A 24,090-nucleotide genomic window follows, 5' to 3' on the forward strand; every position below is an offset into this window, starting at 1 on the left:
TCATAATAATAAGGGAGAAATGTGGGATTCACATATAAATCAAGTATAAAATCAAACGAATATTCATATTTGACCTGATTGTTTATAGTTCATAATGCGTGATCAAAACCGAAAGTTTCTGTGATGACTGCCCTTGCACTGTTCACCATGTAAGAATTTATTCACTGTGTAAGAATTTGTTCACCATGTAAGAACTTGTTCGTTGTGCTTCAGAAGATTGGAGACTGATGAGAATTAGGCTTGGGTGGATTAATGATTGTACATTGAGTCCCCTGTACAGAATTTTATTGTTTTAACTGTTAACAACCATTTGATCAATAAATATGAGAGATGCCCTCTCAAAAATATAAATAAATAAAAAATAAAATAATAAAAATAAAATAATAAAAAATGAAACACATTCTTACACTATGAAAAAAAAAGAAAATAGTAAGTAACATTAAACATGAGCTAATCACTGATTTCTAAGGTTAACTTAACAAATTTTCATTTATTATATGGTATAGATTAAGGCAAGATTTAAAGAAGTAACACATACCTGATTAAAATCTAGTACCCTCCTTACCAATCCTATTCATAGCAATCTCTGCTGAGCCTATCCCTGCTGTTTCTCCCAAAGTGTGCTCAGCCCTGGGTCTCTCCAAGGACCGCAGGTCCCCTGAGCCCCTGAACTGGCCATGATCTTGGGCTGCCTCATACTGGCGATGGAAGGCAGCTTATGACTGAAATCCTTCACGTTGCACTGCATTGCAGTCCTTGCCTCTCTCACTGGCAGCACAGACTGTCAGCTGTCCTTCAGGCTGTCCAAATTCAGGCCAGATTGCCCTTTCAATGTCTAAACTCCTTTCCAAGAGCAAGAAAGAACACAAGGGCCTGAATGGGTCCTTAGCCAGAGTCCCATCACTGCCCTTTAAACCACAGGATTCTGTGGATCTCTGCTGACTCTTAAAATGCTCAAGACCTCAGTCCAAAAGAATGAACACACTTGAACATTTTAAATGAACACTTTGCTGAATTGACATCATTAAAGAGTGGGCTGTTTCTATATAAACAAAAAAGGTAGTTCAAAATAATCCTTTCAAGTATCAGGTAGCATTTTATTTATTTAAAATGGAAATAGATGTGTTCTAATTATTGATTAATATTGTAAAACATAATCTACTACATGCCAGCCACTGTGATAGGTACTTTAAATATTTTATTGTGTTTTCATAAATAGCAGGTGAGATAGATAGAATTATTATAATTTTAGAGACAAAGACACTGAGTCTTAATGCACCTAAGTAACTCTCCAAAGCTATTACCAACAGCTGAGGTCTAAGTCCAGGGAACTTTTCAGAGTTCTGCTCTAAGATATCATAGTGTGACTGTGGGCTGGCAAACCATAGTAGAAGCTTGTCAACCTTACATGAAAAATGGATTAAATAGGCTCTACATAACATTCACATGATCTCTTCCAAGAGACAGTCAAAACCATTTGGTATAAGACAGTTGTTCTGGCCACTCAAAAGCTGTGTAAGGTTTAGTTCATGAAACCTACCCTGATCCCCTGAGCCAGGAATTGTCTTTTGTCATCAGACCATCCAAAAGCACTTTGACGGGACCTGGAACACTTTCTGTGGTATTTGTGTGTGTGCATTATTCTCTCTTTTGACCACATCTCACCTCCCTTACTAGTCTGTACATTTCTCAGTGGTATGAATTGTGCCTTATTCATCACTGTGTCATCCACACGATCTAGCCTAACACATAGAACATTTTGGAAAGGTTTACTTCATAGATGAGGCAATAACACAAGCAGTTCCCTGAGAATGTATCTGCTCGTGGTCCTCTGCCAAAGCAGGAAAAACAGTTTGACCACAGAGCCAGTGTGGAGGGGGATGGTTGACAAGTGAAGGGCCCTGGTCTCTCACCCATCTGTCCTCTTTCAGGAGCGGATCTGCCCTGGCCCAGCTCTATGGAACCTCTGCTACCTTAGAGCATCACCACTTTAACCATGCTGTGATGATCCTTCAAAGTGAGGTACATACCGAGTGTTCTCCTTCCCCCTTGACAGAAAACCAATAAAATGATGTTTCCTACCTCACTTTCTTTGTAGATACAGATACAGAGAAGTGGGACAAGTTTTTTTAAGCCAAACTACTGGACCTTTCTTGGTGACTTTTAAAAATTCTCTCAGATGCCTGACCAAGGACCTTGTTAAATTCTTCCTGAGCTGATTCATTTGTGTTTCATTATTGGTTCGGAGGCTTTTCAGATTCACTTAGTGGAGAACACTGCCTGTAGCTTGTCACCAGATCATAGTCCTACCTTCCTTAAGGGGTACAGAAGCCCACTAACAGAGTGACTTGATCCGAAGTAAGTGGACCAATGTTGTGGGAAGTAAGTGGCCCATTTTGTGAAACCCAAAGCCACTTTAAAAGGTGGTAGAAGCAGAATCAGGGTGAGAAAATTACACTTTAGTAGCACAATTGAGAAATCTGTAAGAGATAAAAGAACTCAGAATTGCTGGCGGGACCAGTTTGAAGTGAGAACTGCGACTAAACTGGAGCCCCAGGGCTGGGAGTTGGAAGTTGTGGGACTTTTATACTTTTAGCTCTCCGTAGAGGGAAAAAAAAAAACACCACTAACTGACTCTATCTGAGCCATCTGAGCTTAAAATTGCCAGGAAAGGATCTGCTTAATTTTCTGCAGGCATACAGACTTTTTTTTTCTCTTTGAGGCCAGGAAGGGATCATCTGTTCCCCATTATTTGTCAGTTGTCTAGCTGTGCCATTAATTATTATTATTATCATCATTAAGGCCTTGCTTTTCTGGAATAGCATCATTAAATATGGAGAGGTTTTTTTTCTCCCGCCTATCTTGAGAATGCATGTCACGAAAGCCTCTTTGACCTCATAAAGGAGAATCAACCCTCTGGAACCGGCCTGCCATTGGAGAAGGGCAGACTCACCGGGGGCATGTATTTTCAGTCGGGAATGAAACATCCAGGGTAGGATCTCAGTAACTGACAGAAACCAGCATACCAGCATCTGTGGTTCTGGACTTTTCCTATGAAAGCCATGTTTTAGCTGAATGCTGTAGAAGAGGGAAGAAGGGATAAGGAATTTGTGCTTAGACTATCTTTTCTGTACTGGTAGTATAGCAGGTTTACACTTCTGATCCCAGAAACTCCCACCTTTGTAATAATGGGGATTATAAACAGGATGTGAAGGTTTTCTCAGAAAGTGATTCATTTGTTTGTAACAAACTCCTCTAACTCAGAATTTGTCTTCATACAAACAAGACACACTGGCTGCCCTTCACTCCAGGGTTCTCTGTGGACAACCTAGAATAACAATAACGGAACCATGCCCTGAGCACCCGGTGTGTGCTCGGCCCTGCCCTGGCGCTTTCCCCACAACCCCTCCTGTCCTGCCCAACAGAAAGGCAAAAACGGGATGCCATTTTCAGTCTACTGTCCAGATGATGCAGAGACACAGAGAGCTTAGTAGCCCCAGTGAGTGGTGCTCCAGGCCTTTCTCCCTCCACGTTTGCTTTTCTTTCCATCAATACCACTCTTCTCTCACTGAGTAGAAGCACTATTTCAGGGAGACAAATCTATTTCAGGGACCAGACCCTGTAGGCACTGTAGAAGGCCAATTTGCATATAAACAATACACTAATCGCAAATTAACTCATTTTTATTAGTAAAGGTGATTCGACTAGCTTTGTCACTATATTAGCTGTAAGTTGTGTTAGTTACTGTATGACCTTTAAACGTAGTAAAACGCACTCTCAAAATAATTGAGATGCTCAAATTCAGACCAGCTTGCTCCTGGACTTCACATCAGTTTTTACTATAACTTGCTCCTAATGGCTGTGTTTCTTTCACTGGGAGCTACTAGATATGTGGCTGGATCCGGGTGACGACTCTACGTAGCTCCCAACCGCCTTTTCCCAGGCGCCAGGGCACCAGCCTGTTAATGATCCACGGGGCAAGGCTCAGGCAAAGAAACCTGGGCAGAATTATGGGAAGGCATTCCTTTAGTTCTTTGTCTTCTTACTAATGGCTGAATTAAGGGTCTGAAAGAGTTCATTTGAAAATTATTATTAATATTGGACCTAGTCCCAGGTGGAACCAGTATACTCTAGTGTTTAAGGAGTGGAGGGTTCACCCAAGGAGATAAATTAACTCAAGGGAGGAGATTATCATCTGGTGCCTGGTAAAGGTAATTTGCTAATTGATATTCCTCCCCGAAAGAATTAATTTACCTTTCATTGGAGAATGGTTTATTCTCAGACAGTCATTGCGCCTTCTTCCTCCTGCACCATCTTCTGGGTCTCAACAGCAGGCTGACAACTGCTCCAGTTCCAGGCCACATGTTTATGAGCTTACATTTCATGTTAAGAAAAACCTGATGAATGAAAAGTCCTGACTTCCAAAGCAAAGTGAATGAATTGTCAGTAACTTTACAGAAGGATTTTTCACTTTACTAAAAACATTGTGGAGCTGCCTAGTGTAGCTAAAACAAATTTTAATGAAAAGAAGTCTGCTTTTGTAGAAGTATGGAGGTACAGGTGTATTTTCAAATTCCCCTGGGTAAAAATCATCCTTAGAATCTCACGAACTGTGCCACGAACAGTATCTTATACATTTTAGCTACTCAGTTATTATGCACTGAATTCAGTTTCCCATACACTTTATCAAGCTGTGTTTTTCAACTTCAGCGGCGCTTACTTGTTGGGCCAGGCGCATCTGGGCTGCGGGGCCTGTCCTGAGCACTGTAGCAGGTTTGACTGCACCCCGGGCCTCTACCCTCTGGATGCCGGAAGCACTCCCCACAAGCGTAACCATCAGAAATGTCTCTAACCATCACCGGAAGTCCCCACTGCCAAATCACCCCCAGATGAGAACCACTGGTCTGAAGTTTTTTTCTGCTCCTTGAAGTCATTTGTTGCCATAACAAGTCCTTCCAAAATGCCAAGTCTTTACTAGTGAAACTAGTATTTATTTAAGGGCCCGAAAGATTCCCCAATGTTTTATCTACTTCTACACGCAGCAATTACATGGGAAATGGGCAGTCAAGTGGAGTTGTGGGCACAAACACATTCATAGTAAGACAAGTGTAAACGTTTTTCAGAGTTCTCTCATCAAGACCAGTATGTCTTGATCATCTGCCTCAATAATGATTGCACTTTCTGACATTGCTGTATTTGCTGGGGAATCTGTTTGTATTTATACAAAATTTCATTAAGCTTTTTTAAAAAGGGTTTATCATGTTCCCATACTTTTTTTTAATATAGGAAAACATATAATTAACAACCTCAGATTTAATGTTGTCTTTTGTGACTTTTTACTTTCTCATTACAGGGTCATAACATCTTTGCTAATTTATCCTCCAAGGACTATAGCGACCTTATGCAGCTTTTGAAGCAGTCAATATTGGCAACAGACCTCACGCTGTACTTCGAGTAGGTATTGGCATTTGATCTATTTGACAAATGGGTATCTAAAGTTTCATCCTGTAATTAATTTTCAGGTCCATACTGGAGGCTGCCTGTTGTTCTACCAATGGTATCATGTATCAGTGAGCTGAACTTCGGTTGTTGTTTTTCCCTCATCGAAATGAACTTCATTCAGGTGATGTCTGTAACACAAAAGAATTAGGGCTACAATCCTAAAATTTGTATCTTTCTTCTGATTTATGAGCCTGTTTGGGCCTCTTGACTCTGAAACTAAGTGATGGCCATTTTTCTTTTAGAGACTGGCTGACACTACTATTTAGACTATTATTCATAGTGAGATCTATATTGGCACTGATGATGCTAATGAAAAGATTTGTTGCTCAAAGGTGACTAGAAATCTAAGCCTTCATTCCTTGTTTCTCCTCTGTCTGTCTTTCTCAGAACAACTCTCTTCCTTTTGTCTGAAGTTTAGGCCTCCATCTGAGCAGGAAATCCCATCCCTCTGATTTCCTGAGACCTGCTCCATTGGGTACCACCACTTTTGGCCGCCTGGAAATCTCTTCTTTCCCTAATTGGCACAGTTTTTTCTTATCTTAAAGATCAAACAACTTCTCTGGCTTAAAATGTTTTTCCACTTGACCCAGTGGAGATTTTTAATTGCTTCCAATTTACCTTTCTTTTACTGACCACCTTTAAAATAAATTACCACCTTAGTACCTTTGTTTTCTTAACACCCATTTACACTTTGAAGGGTAGTGTCCACCTTCACATTCTATCAAAGTTGTACTTTCAGAGGTCATCACAGACTTTCTTGCCCTCAAATTCAATGTCCTTTACTCATTTCTGATATTTTCTAGCCTCTTTAAGACATATGAAGGTTTACTGTCTACTCATTGTGAACTGCTATTCTCTTTTCTTCCTCAACATCTAACTGCCTTTCTCGCTCCTCTTCTGGATCCCTTTGTACGTTTCTTTTCTCCTTGTTCCTACATGAGTTCATAAACCCGTGTTCTTTCTGTGCTCTCTGTAGATTTAATTCCTTGGCCTTATCTCTAAATAACCTCTGTGTAGGTATACAAAAGACTGAAATTCTTCACCCTGACCCTCCCTCCTCTTCTAGACTTGTATCTCTCCAATTACATCTCAAAAGCCTGCAGTGGCTTCATTCCTTTCAAAGCAACCTCTAAACTTGATTCAGATATCAATGCCCAACTTAATCTGCCACCAATCTTTTTTTCATCCATATCTTCCTTTTCTCTCCTATGTGACTTGTCTACCCCACCCAGACTGGTCTACATGTTACCCTTTTAAAACATCTGATGCAGTGTCCCTTGTGCCCTAATCATACCATTGCTTCTACATGGAGTCCTGTCCCTCACTTCCCGTTCTGGCTAAAATATCCTTTAAGGTCTGTCTCTTCCACCACCTTTTCTAGGAAGCCTGTGTCACTCCCTTTGAAATCTTACTGTGCTTAAACATTGTGTTTATCACATGGTATAGAGGAAGGAGTAAAGGCTTTGGAGATGCAGTGGTGTGGATTTAAATCTCATTCTGGCATTGTAGTTAAAGCTGGTGGGATGGGCCCAAGTGTCTGTGTCTCCTTCCTAGAACTCCACTGAAATGATACCAGGTAAATTTAAAAGAAAAAGAAAGGCATAAATCTGTAGTGAAAGAGAGAGAGCATAAAACAACTGATAAGAGATGTCAATAATTTTGTGGAAATTATTGTGGACTGATCAAGCAGAGTCAGAGTGGAAAATAAGACCTACAAAGGAGGACAACTCTGAGAAGCCAGCCAGTTTGCCTTAGAGAACCTTGTCTGGGGCTTAGAGACAAAAAGTACCATGAAAAGTGGGTGTGACACCCAAAGCTTAAGACAAGGAGATGGCTAGTCAGTTTACAGAACATTCGGAGCCCATGAAGTCCTCCACCAACATAGCCAGTGAACTCCCTCTCCTCTTCCCCTGGAGATGGCCAAAGGTTTATTCCTTGGAGAAATGAAAGAAAGAGCTCTGGACTAAAGAAAGTACAAGACGGGAGTAAGATTCAGAGCTCATAAGGGGATGAAGCAAGTCTTTGGATTGAAAATCCATAGCCCATTGCCCAGTCACCCAGAAGTTAGGAATATATAAGCTACACACCCAGAGTTGTCAAATTTAGCAAATGGAAATACAAGAAGCCCAGTTAAATATGAATTTCAGATAGACAATGAATAGTCTTTCAGTATAAATATGCCCCACACAACTGGGGGAGGCAAGGTGCACACATACAACTCCTACTCAGCCTCTTAATGCCTTATGATTACACAGAGATACCCTGGATCACAGAACATTTTATGAAAGCCTCCCATATGAAACACATAGGCCAAAAGAAACAGGAAGAAATGAAATTCAGAGAAAATAGGGAGAGGAAGAAAACAAAACCCAGAAACTATTGTTACTATCCTCAGCAAGCTAAGAGAGTGCATCCATGAAACAAGAACAGGATGATTTAGAAAATAATAGAGGCAACCATAGAAGAGGAAAGAGCTTTGGAAGTTAAAAACTTAATGGCCAAAGTAAAAAATAAAACAAAAACACTGGGAAATATAGTCAAAAGACAAAAGACAGCAGTACAGAAAACACTGCTCTATCTCATATATATACTCTTTAGAACTGTTAACTATGTACATGTATCACATTGATAAAATAAATTTAACCAATTTTTAAAACATATTTTAAAAATAAAAATCCCAGCTTTGTCACTACCTGTGTGTCATCAGACAGATTATTTACCTCTCTGAGCCTCTTTTCTTCATGTGTAAAATGGAGATAAAAATACCTATGTTATCTGTTTTATAAATGTCTTCATATCTCATAAATAAATGTATTCCATGTCTTATAAATGGTGACATCTATAGCCTTATTGCCTTATAGCCTATTTACTCTGCATGTTTTGTGGCCCCCATGTCAGGATCTTCCATCTTTTTGTGAACTGATATTCTTTTATTTGAGAAGCCTTATAGGAAGCCTATATCCCTTCTATGTTTTTATTTCCTGTCTCTGACACTTGCAGGATTTTGTGTTAATTTTCTCAAAGTAGAAGCATCTTCCCAAGCCAAGTAATTTGTAAATTGTAAGGGGGAAAAAACATCTCAACTGTTGGAGTCCATTTATCAAGCCCTGTAAGGGTTGTGACGAATCACTGAGTGACTGCTGAAATGCAGTCAAGAAAGTTGGTTGCAACTCGTTTTCTCATTACTCTGTTCTTATCTTATTGCTGCAGCCCCTGCTGTTTGCTGACTCCCAAAGTAGCCAGCTTGTTTTCTTTTTGTCAGCATTATTGTTTTTGAGGTTCTGAATAGCTGCTAATTCTCTAATCTAGACCTTCAGGAGGCTGATTCACTTGCCTGTCTAAAGTTGCATTAAAGCGTTGCCATATTTTTAGCCAAAACAATCCCTAGGGTTAATGAGGGGAACAGCATCTACTACAGGCTGTCACCCAGAAGCTTTTATTTCACAAATGTGCAATTGCGGAACTGGAAGGGATGTTAGAAATGATGTAATCTAATTCATTTTTATTTTGTACATCAGGTACTGAGCTCAGAAAGGTTAAGTCATGTAGCATGGGTCATAAAAGTAATTAATGGCTGGAACCCACATGTCCTCTTTTGGGGCTTTTCCCACAATCACTATATTCCTTCTCTAATGAAAGAATCAAGAAATAGTTGTCATTTGAATTGCAGATACATTACGTAGTAATATTGACCTTCTAGGTGTATATTAATCGGTTTAGCATGAGAACCTAGTGTGGGTTCCCTGTGCCCTCTCATAAAGCACAGCCGGAGACAAGGATTTGGAAGCAGGTAGTTTAGTTTGGCAGTGACATCAGCATAGGAGTGGGAAACTGGGACAGTGAAACAGGAAGTAGGGAAGCCATTATAAGGACACTTTCCTTTGTTGGTCAGCATTGTGCTCTACTGGGCTTGATCCTGCAGGGACTGTCTGAAAAGTCTCATGTGCTGCACCTCAAAATTATCCACCAGCCTCCATCCTATATCAGCCAAGGTTGTCCCATGCATGCCCGAGTGCTGAGGACTTCTACAGCTGTCCCCACCCAACACATGGAGTCAGAGCAGTGCCAGCGCAGAAAGTAAGCAAAGCGCAGGGCAGCCTAGACATGGGATGTGGCACTGGTTGGAGCAGCAATGACTGGAGAAAGGTAAGCCAAGAGGGTGTAAGGAAGCCACATACAACTGCTTCCTAGAAGTCTGGATTATCTCTGGTGCTTCTGCCCTAGCCACTCAAATCGAAAGCCATGATACCGTTGACGTCAACCAAAAGGGAAGAGCGCTGCTTCCCTCTAGAGACAAACAGGGTGGGAAGAGAAAGCTCCTGGCCTTTTGGAGAGGGGTTTGTCACCCATCGCTAGGGGCCAGATCCCCTGCCATGCATCAAAAGAGGAAAGTGTTAAGATTCTGAGAAATGTGGAACCCCTTTAAAAAAACAACCTCAAAAATTTGTAACTTTAATTTCTAATGGCTTTGGGTGTCCTCACGATTCCATGCTGCAAATGACAGGTGAAAGCAGAGTTCCCATGTTTAAAAAACAAAGAACAAAAAACCTCAGTGTCAATTTCCAGACTTCACAACCCAAGTCTGGGGGTTAATTCTTCAGTATCATTTTCCAACTCACTGAAAACATTTTCCAGTTTCTGCTGAGTGAGTTTTCTGAAATTGATTTGTGCTCCTATTTCTGAGTCCTTGCAGTGAATAAGGCTTTGATAATTAAATATAATTTCAGCGTCTCAAGCAGGACTTAGATATACCCTTAGATATAACCAGCCATGTGACTTGAGAGAGTCTCTCCCTTAATCTCTCTCTGCCTTGGTTTCTTGTCAGCAATATGAGAACAGGTGCACCACCCAAACCAACCCCCAGGGTCCTTGTGCTCCAAGGAGACTGCTTATCTGAAAGACAGTTTGGTAATTTAAATAATAAAGATTTGAGTAATCTAAATAATTTAAATTTGATAACTTTGATAATTTCAAGTACCTTATAAAGAAAAGAATCATTCAGCCAAAAAACTTAATAAAATTTATACTATAAAAGATGACTATTGTTGGGGTAGGCAGAGAAAGGGCTCTAAAATTACACACATTAGAGCTTCAAAGGGATGTCACAACTGCACTGTCCTATTTGTCCACATGTTAAGTCTGTAAAGATGACCTGTGCAACTCCCACAATTATTAATAAAAACAAAAACTAATATTTCCTGAGTGCTTGCTTGGGAGCTTTATAGATGCCTTATCCCATTTGCTACTTAAAGCAGTCCTATTAGAATAGGCACTACTACTGACCTCATAATACACTCAAGGAAACAGGTTTGGAGAGACTCAGTAAATTGCTCACTATGGTAAATGGTAAAGCTGAGATGTGAACCAAGAAGTTAAACTCCAAAATGTTTTTAACTACTCTACCATTCTCTCTGCTGTTATATAACCGTTAGCATAAAAGTACTAAAGGGGAAACTGAGGCCAGTCCTGGGAACACGCAGGCATAAGAGGCAGCAGTAACTGGAGTATGCCCATGCCTAAAGCCACTTCCAAATACACTAGGTAGCAAGCCTGTAGCAATTCAACTGACTGCAAACTCCACTGCCAGGGTAGAGGGTGGGCTGGGAGGCTTCAGGTTAGAATTGATCAGAGCCTGTCTGATGGGGCTGAGACTGCAATTAGAGTCTCCTTGTTTGCAGTTGAGCTAAGCTGGAACATCAGAAATTGGCAATTCTTTAGCTGTAATGTAGTCATGGAGGGTGTTGCTATTGGGTGGGAATAATAGTTTAGCATCCATCCCCAACAGGCTGTGACCACATAACTCTCTATTTCTCATCTACCCAGTGCCTGCTCCATGCCAGTGTTATTCTGGGCAGTGCAGTATCTCCAAGTATCACCTCTAGAATGGGAGTTCCATGAATGCAGACACCTGACCCTTGGAGCCCCAAAACCTGACACACTGCTCACATAACGAGGTCTCAAAATACTAACTTTTCGATACTGAATTCTTTTACTAACCTGCAGAATAGATATTCTTATCCCCATCTTATAGATGAGGATACCTGGGCTTAGAGAGGGTAAGCAATTTGCCCAAAGTTATCAAATTGTCTATGCCCATGTCCCTATGTCACATTACCTTAGACCACTATTTAAGCTGAGAATTATCCAATAATTCAGGTTTTATGAATCCATTTGGGTATTCATCACTTTTCCAGTTGGCTTTCTAAATTAATTAGACTCACCTTCAAACTGAAAATGTTTCATTTCCCTTTGTGCTCTACAAATGTTCATCATCAATTATGGCAAGTGCCCAATCTAATGATTTCTTTGCCTTTGTCTTCCAGAAGGGATGCAGTAAGTACCATTTCTCAAGAGCCTCTGATAAGAACAGCAAAATGTACTAAATTATCTGAGATCATTAGGAGTTATATTTTGACCATCCTTTTAAAACTTAGATTAATACTTGGAACAATTTATTTAAAAAAAATACAATAGGAACTCAACAAATGTTTCTACTGTTATGCAGACAGGAATATTCATTCGTTGACTCATTATTCTACAAATGTTTATCAAGAGCCCACTATGTTGAGTGTTTTCAATTTCCACAGTTGCCCACCATCGACTGGCCACCATACTGGAACAGAAGATAAATTAATGCATAGTAAGGTATAATGACTTATGACTTATGGGACTTAGCCCATTACTCTTTCCCAAACATTTTTATATTTTAACAGAGCCTAATGAATTAACCAACTGAAATTATTCTAATGTTAGAATAATAGGCCTTGTGGCAGGTTGGCGGAAGAAATATTTTGTTACTTCTTGACACATTTCAAAGCATTTTTACACATATTTATCCCATATCCCTATCCACGTGATACTGCAATAAATCATAAGAAATTCATCTATTAAGACTCATTGATGCCTTCATTATACACTTCATTAGACACTGTGCTAGTTGCTGGGGGTGCATGAGCACATGAGCCATAGTTCTTACCTTCAGGGGCTCAGATCCAGTGAGAAAGAGAGGAAACCAGTCATCCCATGCTATGAGGCATGCTACAGCCAAAGTAAATGCAGGGACAATGGGGCACACTCCATCCAGCAATGCCTTAAACCACTTCTTGGCCTCATGAGGAGGGTTTGACTGAACTGTTAGGGCTTTGTGTTGTCTAATCTTCTGCCATTTTCAAATTTCAGACTAATTCTAGTCTTTCCTTTTCCTGCATTTTACCAATTTTATTCATGCTGTCAACAAGAGCACAGCATCAAACAAGTAATTTCCTTCAGTAATTTGCCCAAAGTTATCAAATTGTCTATGCTCACATCCCCATGCCAAACTGCCTCAAACCACTATTTAAACTGAGAACTTCAGGTTGTCAGCTGGCCTGTTGTGTTATCCTCAATGCTAGTTGAAAGGAGGGCGACAACTCACTTTCAAAATTAAATTCATGGTTTTTTTTCCCCTATTCAGAATTGCTGGAGTTAACATCTGCATATTAATTTTTTATTCCTCTCTGGTGCTCTCATGCCCAAAGTCCAGGAACCTGTCCAGAGCCTGCATTAGCAGTCAACTGTAGATATGTGATTTGCCTGCCAAATGAGCTGCAAGAACACCGAAGAACAAAGTCCTCCTGCACACCCCCCAGCCATCCACACATTCACACTCCTGCCACCCCTGTCTGATAATTCTGGAGTTAAACCTGAAGGAGAGTCACAAAGATGATTTGCCATCCGAGCAGTAAAACCTCCCTAACATCCATGGACTTTTAGTAGATTCAGAACATTTAGACAAATAGATAGATAAAGAATATGTGTACATATATACATGTGTAGACATATAAATTTACCCAAAAAAATCCTGATTAAACTATACACAGGAATGGTGATTTCTCACTTTACAAATAAAAGATGTCTTGCAGATAAATTACAAACCAGAAAGATTTTCAGTGCAGTGATGGGTGAATGGTAACCAATCTTTAGAATTATTTTTAAGGGTAATTTTAGCAGTTCTGTTCAAATGATGCTTTTTTAAAGGCTGCTATTTTTCTAAGTGGAACATTTGTCAGGAGAGCAGGATAAAGGCCTAGTAAAAACATATCTGATTATAAATGAGATTTTCCAGTAAGTTGCTTTTCACCAGCCGATGTATTTGGCATTGTCCTTGAAAACCAGGTTCCCAATGATCTGCTTGAGAACTTAATCATACAGCTCCTCCAGAGGCATCTCAAACCAGGGAGTATCATATAATTTGGGGGATTTTCTAATGTTCATTTCAGAAGTTCCATGTTTTTAAAAGTGCTCCTATTCCTCACAGTCTTACATATGATCATGCTGTTGACTCTGTGTAATTACACACACCCACATAAATATTAAAAGGAGCAGCTGAGTGGGAAAATTCATTTCTCAAAAGCATGGTGAAGTTCATATTATTGCTTTGTAATAATTATCCCTACGGAGGAGGTAGATGCACACCATGTAGAGCCATGAATTGCCCAACTGGCCTGGGCCATCTGCAACTCTGATTCGGAGCATCCCCTTGATGGCAGAAGGACCCCTGTCTGGTGGCTGCCTTGGTAGTCAGTACATGGCAAGTCCTTGGTAAAACAGCCCACATGCCATTCTGTCTCATGAGGGCTGCTGCTGTCCACTTTCTCACAACCTGCAAGGCTATGTGGCCCCTAAGGTTCATGCTAACACACTATTTACAAAGATGATCTCCGAGGCCAGAATTAGGAGGCTCCGGACTTAGAATCTACCCAGAGCCACCCACAACTGCCCTGGGACCCTGGGCACATCCCTTCACCTTCCTTCACCTTGAGTTTCCTTACCTAGAAAATGAGAGAATTACAGCAGATGTTTCTCGAATGTACCATATACTTCCAACAGTCTATAATTATAATGAAAACTCAAACATCGAAAACAAATCATTTTCTGACCCAGCAGTTTTACATATATTAAAGTATGTGTGTTTATAGAAAGAGACAGAGGCAGTGAGAGAAAACTCTCACACAAAATTCACAAGGAGTCACGTACAAAAATGTTGTACAGCATTGAATGTAATAATAAAAAAATGGAAAATAATCTAAGTTTTCGTCATCAGGAAATAGGTAAATAAACAGTAGCATAACAATACAAAATGAAATACGACAAAACAATTTAAAGGGATGGCCTAGAACTATACATAACAACATGGATGAATTTCACAAACATTGAACAAGAAAAGCAAATTGCCATAGAATGTATACATTACAACAATACTGTATATAAAGTTTTAAAATATGCAGAGCAAAACTCTAAATAATTTATTTAGTAAGATTATAAAGACATATGTGATGACAATTTGTACAAAATTTAGGAAATGGCCATCTTATGGTGTGAGGGAGGGAGGTAGGAGCAACAGGACAGAGACACACAGGCACCTCAGCAGGGTGGGTAAAGCTTTATTTCTAGACTGGGCAGTGGATGGATAGATTCTTTTTTCCTTTCTTACTATAAAAATGAAAAGTCATGTAAGTAGATTAAAGAAAAGCTTTGAAAATAAGAATAAATCACCCTTACTTTCACTAGTTTAAAATATTCCCTTCTTGTCTTTTCCATATCTGTACATTTCCAAATATGTATCTGTGTCAGGAGAGCAGGATAAAGGCCTAGTGTCCAGCACTGAAGATGTGCAGACACTATGCTAAATGCTTTGCATATGTCATCTCATTTGATGCTGACAATAACTCTGTGAGTTTAGCAAATATAGCCCCCATGTTAGAGATTTAGAAATTGAGGCTACGAGAGTTTAAGAATTTCTCAGTTTCACAGCCAAGTATGTGACTGGGCTGTTGTTTAAACAGTTACTTCTGACTACAAAGCCTATGAGTTTAAGCAATGAAGTGCTGAAACAGTTATTTTCTAACCTAGAGGAAAATATTTGTCCTGAATTTACTACCAGGGAGTTAATCTTATCTAGGATCATCATACAGCTCAGTTCTATGTTGAGTGATAAAAGAACATTCCAGAATTGTTCCCGCTTCTTATTTGTCCTTTCCTCCCTTCTTTGACTTTCAGGAAAGGCAAGTAATCCTAAATGCAGGACCACATTGTTTTCAGTTTTATGGCTTGATAATCTCCCTGTTGTAAATATATTCAGAAATGTTGTGGCTTTTTGTTGAAGCCTCAACATTTTTTAAAACGTGATTTATCTTGATAATACTTTATCCTCATGATTTCAAATATTAAGTTACTTGGTTCTGGTAGGTTTATATTTTATAAATGTGTTTATGTCAACCCACAGACTGAGAAATTTCATTACAGGTTTTTTTTTCTTTCTTCATTTAATTTTGTGCAGGAGGAGGACTGAATTTTTTGAACTTGTCAGTAAAGGAGAATATGATTGGAACATCAAAAACCATCGTGATATATTTCGGTAAGAAAAAGCCCTTGCTTATGTGTTTCTTCATTATTTAAAGATTTAGCTACACATTTCAGAGAAAGATAACAGCACACAAGTGAATTTTAAAGTAGCAAATCTTAGCTTACCTTCAAAATATGCAGATTGGAGTTGAGTAATTAGAGAAAAGATAGAGAAAGTCTCTTTTCATCCTATAATTTATTATATTTTTGCCTCCTCTACATAAATTTGCCTTCAAAATTAGAAAATCATGTTCACATTGGTTCCGTTTGAGCAAACCATGGCTTCTTCTTTTTCCTGAGGAAGCAGAGGTAGAGGGGATTTTTGAACCTCAGAAAAAACAGTTACACAAAACAAAGGGAAATGAAAAGTTAACTTCTGCTTTTCTTTAGAGACATTAGGCATTGTAGATAGAAAACAAATAGGAACAATTTTTGGTGATAGAAATAAGGAATGTCTTCTCGACATTTCACAGGGCTTCTTCCTAGTTGTTTAGGAAAGATGGTAGCACGCCATTTTTATGTGACACATTTGAACCACCCAATTGCAGCCACTCCACTGGTCAGGCACTGTTCCCCTTTCTCTCATACCCTGTCCTTCCGCTGTCCCACCTCACCCATCCCTGGACCTTCTGTATCTGATTCCTGTTCCAAAGCTGTTAAGTATTCCTGGGAAAGCTTGTGTGGCCTGGATTATGGACTCACTGGGCCTGCTCCACAGCCAGGCTACCTTTAGCATCACCTGGAGTGGGATGCCCAGCCCGGACCCCCACCTGCTGTAAGACCACCGCCGCTGTCTTCAGAACCGAGCTCGCCTGCCTGCACCTTCCCTGTACCTTCCTGAGGCCTTCTCACCAGAGGGCCCTCTAACGCTTCCCTTTCTGCATTAATATTTCTCTGTGTCATCCTTACAGGCCTTTTTCTCCTTTTCCAGAAAGGGAGAGGACCACTTGCTCTCTTCAAAACTAACTACCTTCATTTTGCATTAATTCTATTCACTCCACCTCCACTGCTCTCCACCAATTATATCAATTGTACCCCTTTGTTTCAAAATCTGGGCTTTTTTCCATCATGACCTTCCTAGGCCTGAAAATATGCTTTTGTCTCCTCAGTCAAAAAAAATCATCTGTACAATCTGCCTTCTTCTCAAGTCCAAAAGTAGTTCTGTCTTTCCCTTCAATTCCACACTTTATTCTCACTCCCCGCTAGCTTCCCACAAGGTGATTTCTTTCTTTTTAAATAGTTTTTAATTCCACAGAAATTATGGGAATATATTTTCTGTAACAAATTAAAACATTACAGATAAACTCCCAAATTGCCCATGAGCTTCACTCCCAATTCCCACAGTGCCACACAGTTATACTGTTACCAGTTTGTTGTCTTTCCAGACCCTTTCCAAAGCATTTATATACACATACATCTTTAGGAAAAATACTACTTAGTATGGACTTGTTTATTTGTTTTAACATAAATTACATATTTATATATCGATCTGAACTTGCTTTTTCCCTCACCTATATGCCTTGGAATTCTTTCCATGCTTGTGCGTCATCCTTTTTTATTGTTGCATAGTATTCCAAAGTGTGGATTTACTACGGACTACTTAGCCATTATGCTGCTGAGGAATTCAGAGGAATTCAGTATGTGAAATGTGCTTTTTGCTCCTTTTGACTCACCAGTCACCTCTCTAGGATCAAATCTGACAGCCTTTGCCCTCTTCAGCTTTCTTGACCTCTGAACAGCTCCTACTTGGCATTTGCTTTTCCTTTCTTAAAACTCTCTCCTGCCTTGGATTCTGGAAAGCCACATTCTTCTGGATTTTCTACTATCTTCTGCCTCTTCCTTCTTGTCTTTGTCCTTCTCTAGCCCTGTGTACTCCCCACCATGTTCCCCCAGGAACTATATTTGTGTTTTATTTCTCTTACTGCTCAGCATCTTTATGATTTCAACTGCCATCTCTTCTCAACTGACTCCCGCCCAGCTTCTTGGGCCTGACCTGCCTTCTGAGCACAGCTCCTAAAGGGCCAGTGCTTGAATTTTGCTCTTACCACAAAGAGGTAAGAGGTTTTCTGCAGAGGTTTTCAAACTTTTTTTTTATCAGGCAACCCCATACGTAAGCAGAATCTTATTTGGAAGCACTGTGCATACAGTAGAAGCACTCCTGCAGCTCCCCACCCACCAGCTCTGCCTCCCCTCCCCCATTTCATGATTCGACTCTGACCATGCACACCAAAATGGGGAGGGTGGCACTCTGAGGGAGCACTACCATAGAGAATTTTAAAATAGTAATAAAACCAATGAAAAGTCAGTCTGCTTTTTATCACCACGTGCCTGCAACCTAAATAATGTCAGTGATGAGATTCTCCTCCCCAAGAAAAATCTTTCATTAGTGTAAGTTCTAAATATGTGCAGAGATTACTGTTGAATATCAAAATAACTGATATGAAAGTTTCAAATTGGCATATTATTACTTATCTTTTAATTGTACATGTATCCTACATATAAGGTAATTCCAAGAACACCTGGTAGTGCAGTCAGCCTCTGGCACAGATGAACTCTGGACACACTCTCAAGTATAAGTTCCCAACAGTTCAGAGCCTTTTGCACTTACTCCAAGAGTAATTTGTGTCTCTAATCCTACAGAACATCACTTTCTTGCTTTTAAATGGTATATTCAGAATAAACAGTGATAGCACAATGATGGTAAGGATGAAAAAATATAACTCAAATTACTTCAATTCTGTCATTTTATGTTGACCATGTGGAGTTTCTATTTGTGTTTAAAATTTAAAACAGTAAAGCAGTGCAAACTGGAAGGTGAATATTTCTGTTTGGTAAGAGCAAAATTCAGTTCATACACAAAATATTTTCCTGAATTTGGATATGTTTTTAAAATGAAAATTTATTCTTTTTAAGTTGCTGATTGTTTTGAAATGAGAAAAAAAATCAAAAAAATAATGATTATCTCAAGATTATTATTGAAATGATATTGGCATATTGTGGATAAAGTGAAGGTTCCTACGGCCAGGATCCTCACCTGACCCAAACTACTTGATGATGTAACTGGCCTGCTGCTAGGCTACTGCTTCCACACCCATAGGCAATAAGCTATTATTGACTGAGTCACTATATAAAGAGCTCTGCCCACTGCTCTGGGCAGAGGCAGAGATGAAGGAGGATTACAGACCTGCAGACTGTTGGATGCAGATGTAATTCTAGTGCTCGACCTATTGCTGGGAGAACAAGACAGGTAATAAACCCTTTCACCCCAAGAACATTCCATTGTCATTCCTCAGTCTCACTGAATCAATAGTGAATTTTCCCAGGCTGAAACCCATTGGCAAGACACATACAGAGAAGAAGTATGATAAAAATGATGTGCTGGGAGTGTCAGGTACTCTGGGCACATCGCCGTGCTTTATCCCCTCTCTAAGGACAGGAAGACTTGTGCCCCCTCCTCCTGACTATTCCCTCATTCAGTTGCACTAAGCAGACTGACACCACTTAATTGCACACTGGACTAGAATTATTTACAGTTATTTGTTATTTATGCTGACCACAAGACTAAAACAGTTGGTAAAAATTCTCTCCCTGCTCTCTTACTCTAGAAAAGACCTTCCCCTTCTTGTAACAGCTTATCTAAATGATAGAATAAAACTGCTCATTCTCCTCCTGGTTCTTCCTTTGTGATCAACTTATCCTCACCTTTCCATTCTCCCTGCCCTTCTTTGTTTTAGGCCCTTATCAACTTACACTTTCCAACTGGTCTCCCTGCTTCCATTCTCTCCTTCTTCAAACTATTTTCACATCTACCTCCTAAAGGTCTCTCCTTGAAGTTCTAGCCAGGTGGTTGTCAGCCCCCAGACTTAATTGACTTCCAAGCACCCACTGGGTAAAGGTTTCATCAGGAGGGGGTTCCCAGCTCCCAGCAAGTTCACTCTGGATTCAGTGAGCCCGAAAAATGGTAAGGAATGTTTGGGGGTAAAAGTGTTTATACCAAGGTTTATTGTCACGGTGGTACGTTGAGTACTAGAATCACGTCTGCATGTGGCAAGTCTGCAATTCTTCTCCTCAGCCTCCATCTCTGCCAGGCAGGCCTCTCTGCTGCTGGGCAGATCTCTTTATACAGCAAGTCCATATCCATCTCTGCCTCTGTTCCAGGCTCTACCCTAAGCACTGGGTGGAGCTCTTTATATAGCAACACAGGCAATAAAGGCTTATTGCCAACGTGTGTGCAAGCATGTGCCTGTACCGTAGGCCAAGTATTACATCATTGCACGTGCACAGTGGACAAGTAGATTAGGATCAGGTGAGGATCCTGGCCATGGAACTTCCATTTTTCCTACACACAACCCATCCTGCCTCCAGGTTTTTTTCTGTCTTCTTTCTCTGTGCAGTCTTTCTACTCCACTGTATAGTATTCATTGAAAATAGACTCTTCTGTTAGACTTTATGGATTCCAATCCTAATTTGATTATTTTCCATCTGTGTAACCTCTGAAATGCCACCTAACTTCTCTGACCAGGAATGCAAAGCACTGTTTGCTTTGCAAAATTCAGATAATAATGGCATCTCTACCTCATAGAGACTGTGTGAATCACCCTGATGTGCCTGCTCAGTAAATGCTATTTATTAGAATTATCCTCATCTAATCACTTAGCAGAGACTCAATAAACTTGTTGATTGATTAATCATGGTATGAATTTGAGAAGTAAGCTTTAAGTTATCAAGCATATGGAACCTAAGTAATGTAACTCTAGGCTGGAGGGGGTTCCCAGCTCTGAACAAGTTCACTCTGAATTAGGTAAGAGTGAATTACGACAATGGAATATTGAGGGAAATAAAAGGGTTTATACCAAGCTTTATTCTCATGGTGGCAGGTCAAGTGTTAGAGTCACATCTGCATTCAGCAAGTCAGAAAGTCTGTCTCTGTCTCTGTCTCTGTCTCTGCCTCCATTCCAGGCTCTGTTTTTGCCTCCAGACTCTGCCCTGCCACAAGCTCTGGGCAATACTGGCTTATTGGCCACAGCTGTGTAAGTGTTAGCCTGGTAGTAACCTGATTACATCATCAAGTAAATTAGGGTCAGGTAAGAATCCTGGCCATACAGCAACTTCCATTTTCCCTACAGTAATTATCCAAGTTATAGTCCAAATGAGCAACCTTATAGAGATTGTTTTCTGTCCAGGAGAGAGGCTGCAAAGTACAGTGCATTACCTACAATCTTGTCTCCCTCTGGCACCAACAGAACCTAAAATGAAAAGCACTGGAGTGTAGCAAGAGGGGGTCTGGTAGCTTTGTGATAAGCACAGAATCCTGAATCCTTACTCACTTTGGTAAAGTTACTTAAACTCTCCATGTTTCCATTTATTGCTCTGTAAAACAGGAATAACAGCACATACCTCTGAGGGTTCAGAGGATTCATTTAGTTGGTAGTTAGTTAGTAATTAATTAGTAAAGCTGTTAGTATAGAGAAAGGCACACAATGAGCACTGTGAAGTGCTTCTTGCAGAAGACCATCTATGAAGAGCAGAATGTGTCTCCCTGCACAGTGCTTAGCACACGGCTGTTTGGTGCTAGCTGCAGCCTGATTGGGGGAAGGCGGGGCTGCTGCTGATGGACCCAGTTGTGCTCTGAATGACCTATTATTGTCTGCTTCTCTGCCTGGTTCCCTGGAGGGTCTCCTGAGGACGGTTCACAAACCCCACCACTATCTAGGCATGCTCCGCCATCTGGGAAGCAGACATGTTTCCAAGGCATTCGAATCTGGCAGGGTATGAAATGTTAGCACCTGACATCAGGCCAGCCCTCTGACCTTTGACAACACACCCCTTACTTCCAAAGGAGCCAGCCAAGATGTAGTTTCCCAGCTCAGATCTTTCACTACTTTTCATCACATACTGCTGGTTTTAGTACAAAGAAAGCAGATTTTGAACAAAGAATGTGCCTTCTTTTTCCCCCTCCCAGTACATCAAATTATAAGCACCAGAGCTATCTACAATTTGAATTGTCCCCCATATTTTTATATCCGTGGCTCAGGGTGAATTCTAGTTAAACCCATTAGAAATCTACCCCTCAAAAAATCTGATTCAGATCTTCCCTGTGCTTTCTTATGTGCTCAAATTAATGAAAGCTGTAGCTGAATATGTTTTTTTCTTCATAATGCTTATAAAACATTGTAGCCAGGTAGTAAACTGGAGTGAAATAGTGTGGCTCTCCCGTAAATCGTAGCTCCACAGAACAGATGAAAATGAAGGTGCTCCTAAGGTGGCTAAACCTTTCCTCTTTGGGATAGGTTTTCCTCAGCTCCCATCAATCAGGGATAAGTTGAATTTACCAGCAATCTATTTAAGATTCATCAGCTATGTCTATTGATGTATACTGACTCCCTTGCTGATAGTTAAAAATAAAAAGCATTGTCCATTATAAATTATTTTAAGCAGAGCTTGCTTAGCTCAGGTATAAGCAAGATTTGCTTTCGTTGATCTGCTGCAGACACAACAAGAGGGCCACCCGAGGGTGTGTGCTAGCTTTGTCTTTCCAAGCAATGTGGCCACAGGACAGAGCTGCTAACATGGGGACCATAAACACTGTTTCCCTTGTTTAGAAAAAGACATGTCAGCTGGCCTCGATCCCATTTTATTTATTTATGTATCTAGGACTGGTTTGTTTAGGAATGCAACAAAAGATAATTCAGGCTATTTTGTTTGGTTCTGTTTTTCAGATCAATGTTAATGACAGCCTGTGACCTTGGAGCCGTGACCAAACCGTGGGAGATCTCAAGACAGGCAAGTCGTGATTAATGGCTGGGCTCAGCAGAGGAGGGACTGGGGGTGGGAGACGATGTTCCCAGAGCCCAGACTCCCAGGCGCTGGAACCCTAGTCAATTTGCATCAGTATTAACACTGTGTAAAAAATAGCAGGAGGCTTAGGCGCAACATAGTTTAGTGCAAAGTCTGTCTTTATCATGCTTCCACTGTGTAATGTTTCTGACTCTCTAAGACTGTTTTTTAACACACTAAATCCAAATAACATTTTGACCATTTCTTAAGGCAAGAGCTTCAAAAATAGTGTTTTTGAACAGATAGTCATGTTTTAGCACAAGGTCTACTTTTTCCTATCTAAAAAAAGAGACCCCAAAGGGGTAAAAAGGAAATTCTATTCTTCTTAGAGACTGTTCACATATCAGAGGACTCTTTGGCCAAAGTGTGCAGTATCTAAACTTAATTTGTACAAAATGTCATGCCTTTGTCACCTATCTGGTTTCATTGCCAAAAAGTGTTAGTTCTAGAGCAAGAGTAGTTTTCAAGCTACCCAACTGAAGATCTTTGATTAAAGACAGTATTTGGAGGTTAATATCTCTTAAGTTTTATGAGGCACCTGTGTAGGCTGTAGGGTCTAAAGTAGTAACTTGACATCTTAAGATGACACTTTAGGTAAAATAAGATTCATTCCTATAAAAATAAATATGTAATAATTATTGACTAAATAACTAATAGAAAATGACTGCTTTAAATGTATCATATCATTTAATCTCAAAAGCCCCACTTTGAGGTAGGTAAAATTACTAGGTGGTATACTGAATAATGGCAATCCAAAGATACAAGGTCTGAATCCCTGGAACCTGTAAATGTTACTTTAGAAGAAAAAGGGTCTTTGTAGATTTGATTATGTTAAGGACCATCGTTATCATACATCATTATCCTGGATTCTCCTGGTAGGCCCTAAATTCAATTACAGGTGCAGTTATAAAAGAGGAACAGGGAGATTACACATTCAGAAGAGGGGAGGGGGATGTAAACTCTACGCAGAGATAGGAGTAATGGGGCCACAGCAAAGGAAAGTTGGCAGCACCAGAAACTGCAAGAGGCAAACAGATTTCGCCATGTGCTCCAGCGGGAATGCGGCCCTGCCAACACCCTGATCTCTGCGCAGTGAACTAGTGTTGAACTCCTGCCCTCCAGGACAATGACAGTATATTCCTTCTGTTGTAAGCTACCAGTTTGTGGTTGTTCATGGCAGTCCTGGCAAACTAGTACAGTTACTACCCCTATTCCACAAATGGGAAAACTGAGGCCTAGAAGGGATACGTAACTGGAGGCCATACAGCCAGGAAGGCTTTGAAGTAGGTGTTCAAGTCTGACAGATTGGGCATCACTGTCTTCATTCTTCACAGTGCTTTATGCTTTCTTGCACTAGGTGTATCAACC

General features: G+C 40.2%; 1 protein-coding gene across 2 annotated transcripts in view; it reads left to right on the plus strand.

Moving 5' to 3' along the window:
* PDE11A (phosphodiesterase 11A) overlaps positions 1 to 24,090 on the plus strand; it is a 387,045-nt gene that overhangs the window by 313,305 nt on the left and 49,650 nt on the right. For both annotated transcript variants that reach the window (XM_073218656.1, XM_073218657.1), the window contains exons 14-17: positions 1,932 to 2,022; positions 5,354 to 5,454; positions 15,821 to 15,898; positions 22,605 to 22,668. In XM_073218656.1, coding sequence (XP_073074757.1) covers positions 1,932 to 2,022; positions 5,354 to 5,454; positions 15,821 to 15,898; positions 22,605 to 22,668 — 334 coding nt within the window. The remainder of the gene's footprint in view (positions 1 to 1,931; positions 2,023 to 5,353; positions 5,455 to 15,820; positions 15,899 to 22,604; positions 22,669 to 24,090) is intronic.

The sequence above is a fragment of the Manis javanica genome, chromosome 12 (assembly GCF_040802235.1).
Source record: "Manis javanica isolate MJ-LG chromosome 12, MJ_LKY, whole genome shotgun sequence".
Classification (NCBI taxonomy): Eukaryota; Metazoa; Chordata; class Mammalia; order Pholidota; family Manidae; genus Manis; species Manis javanica.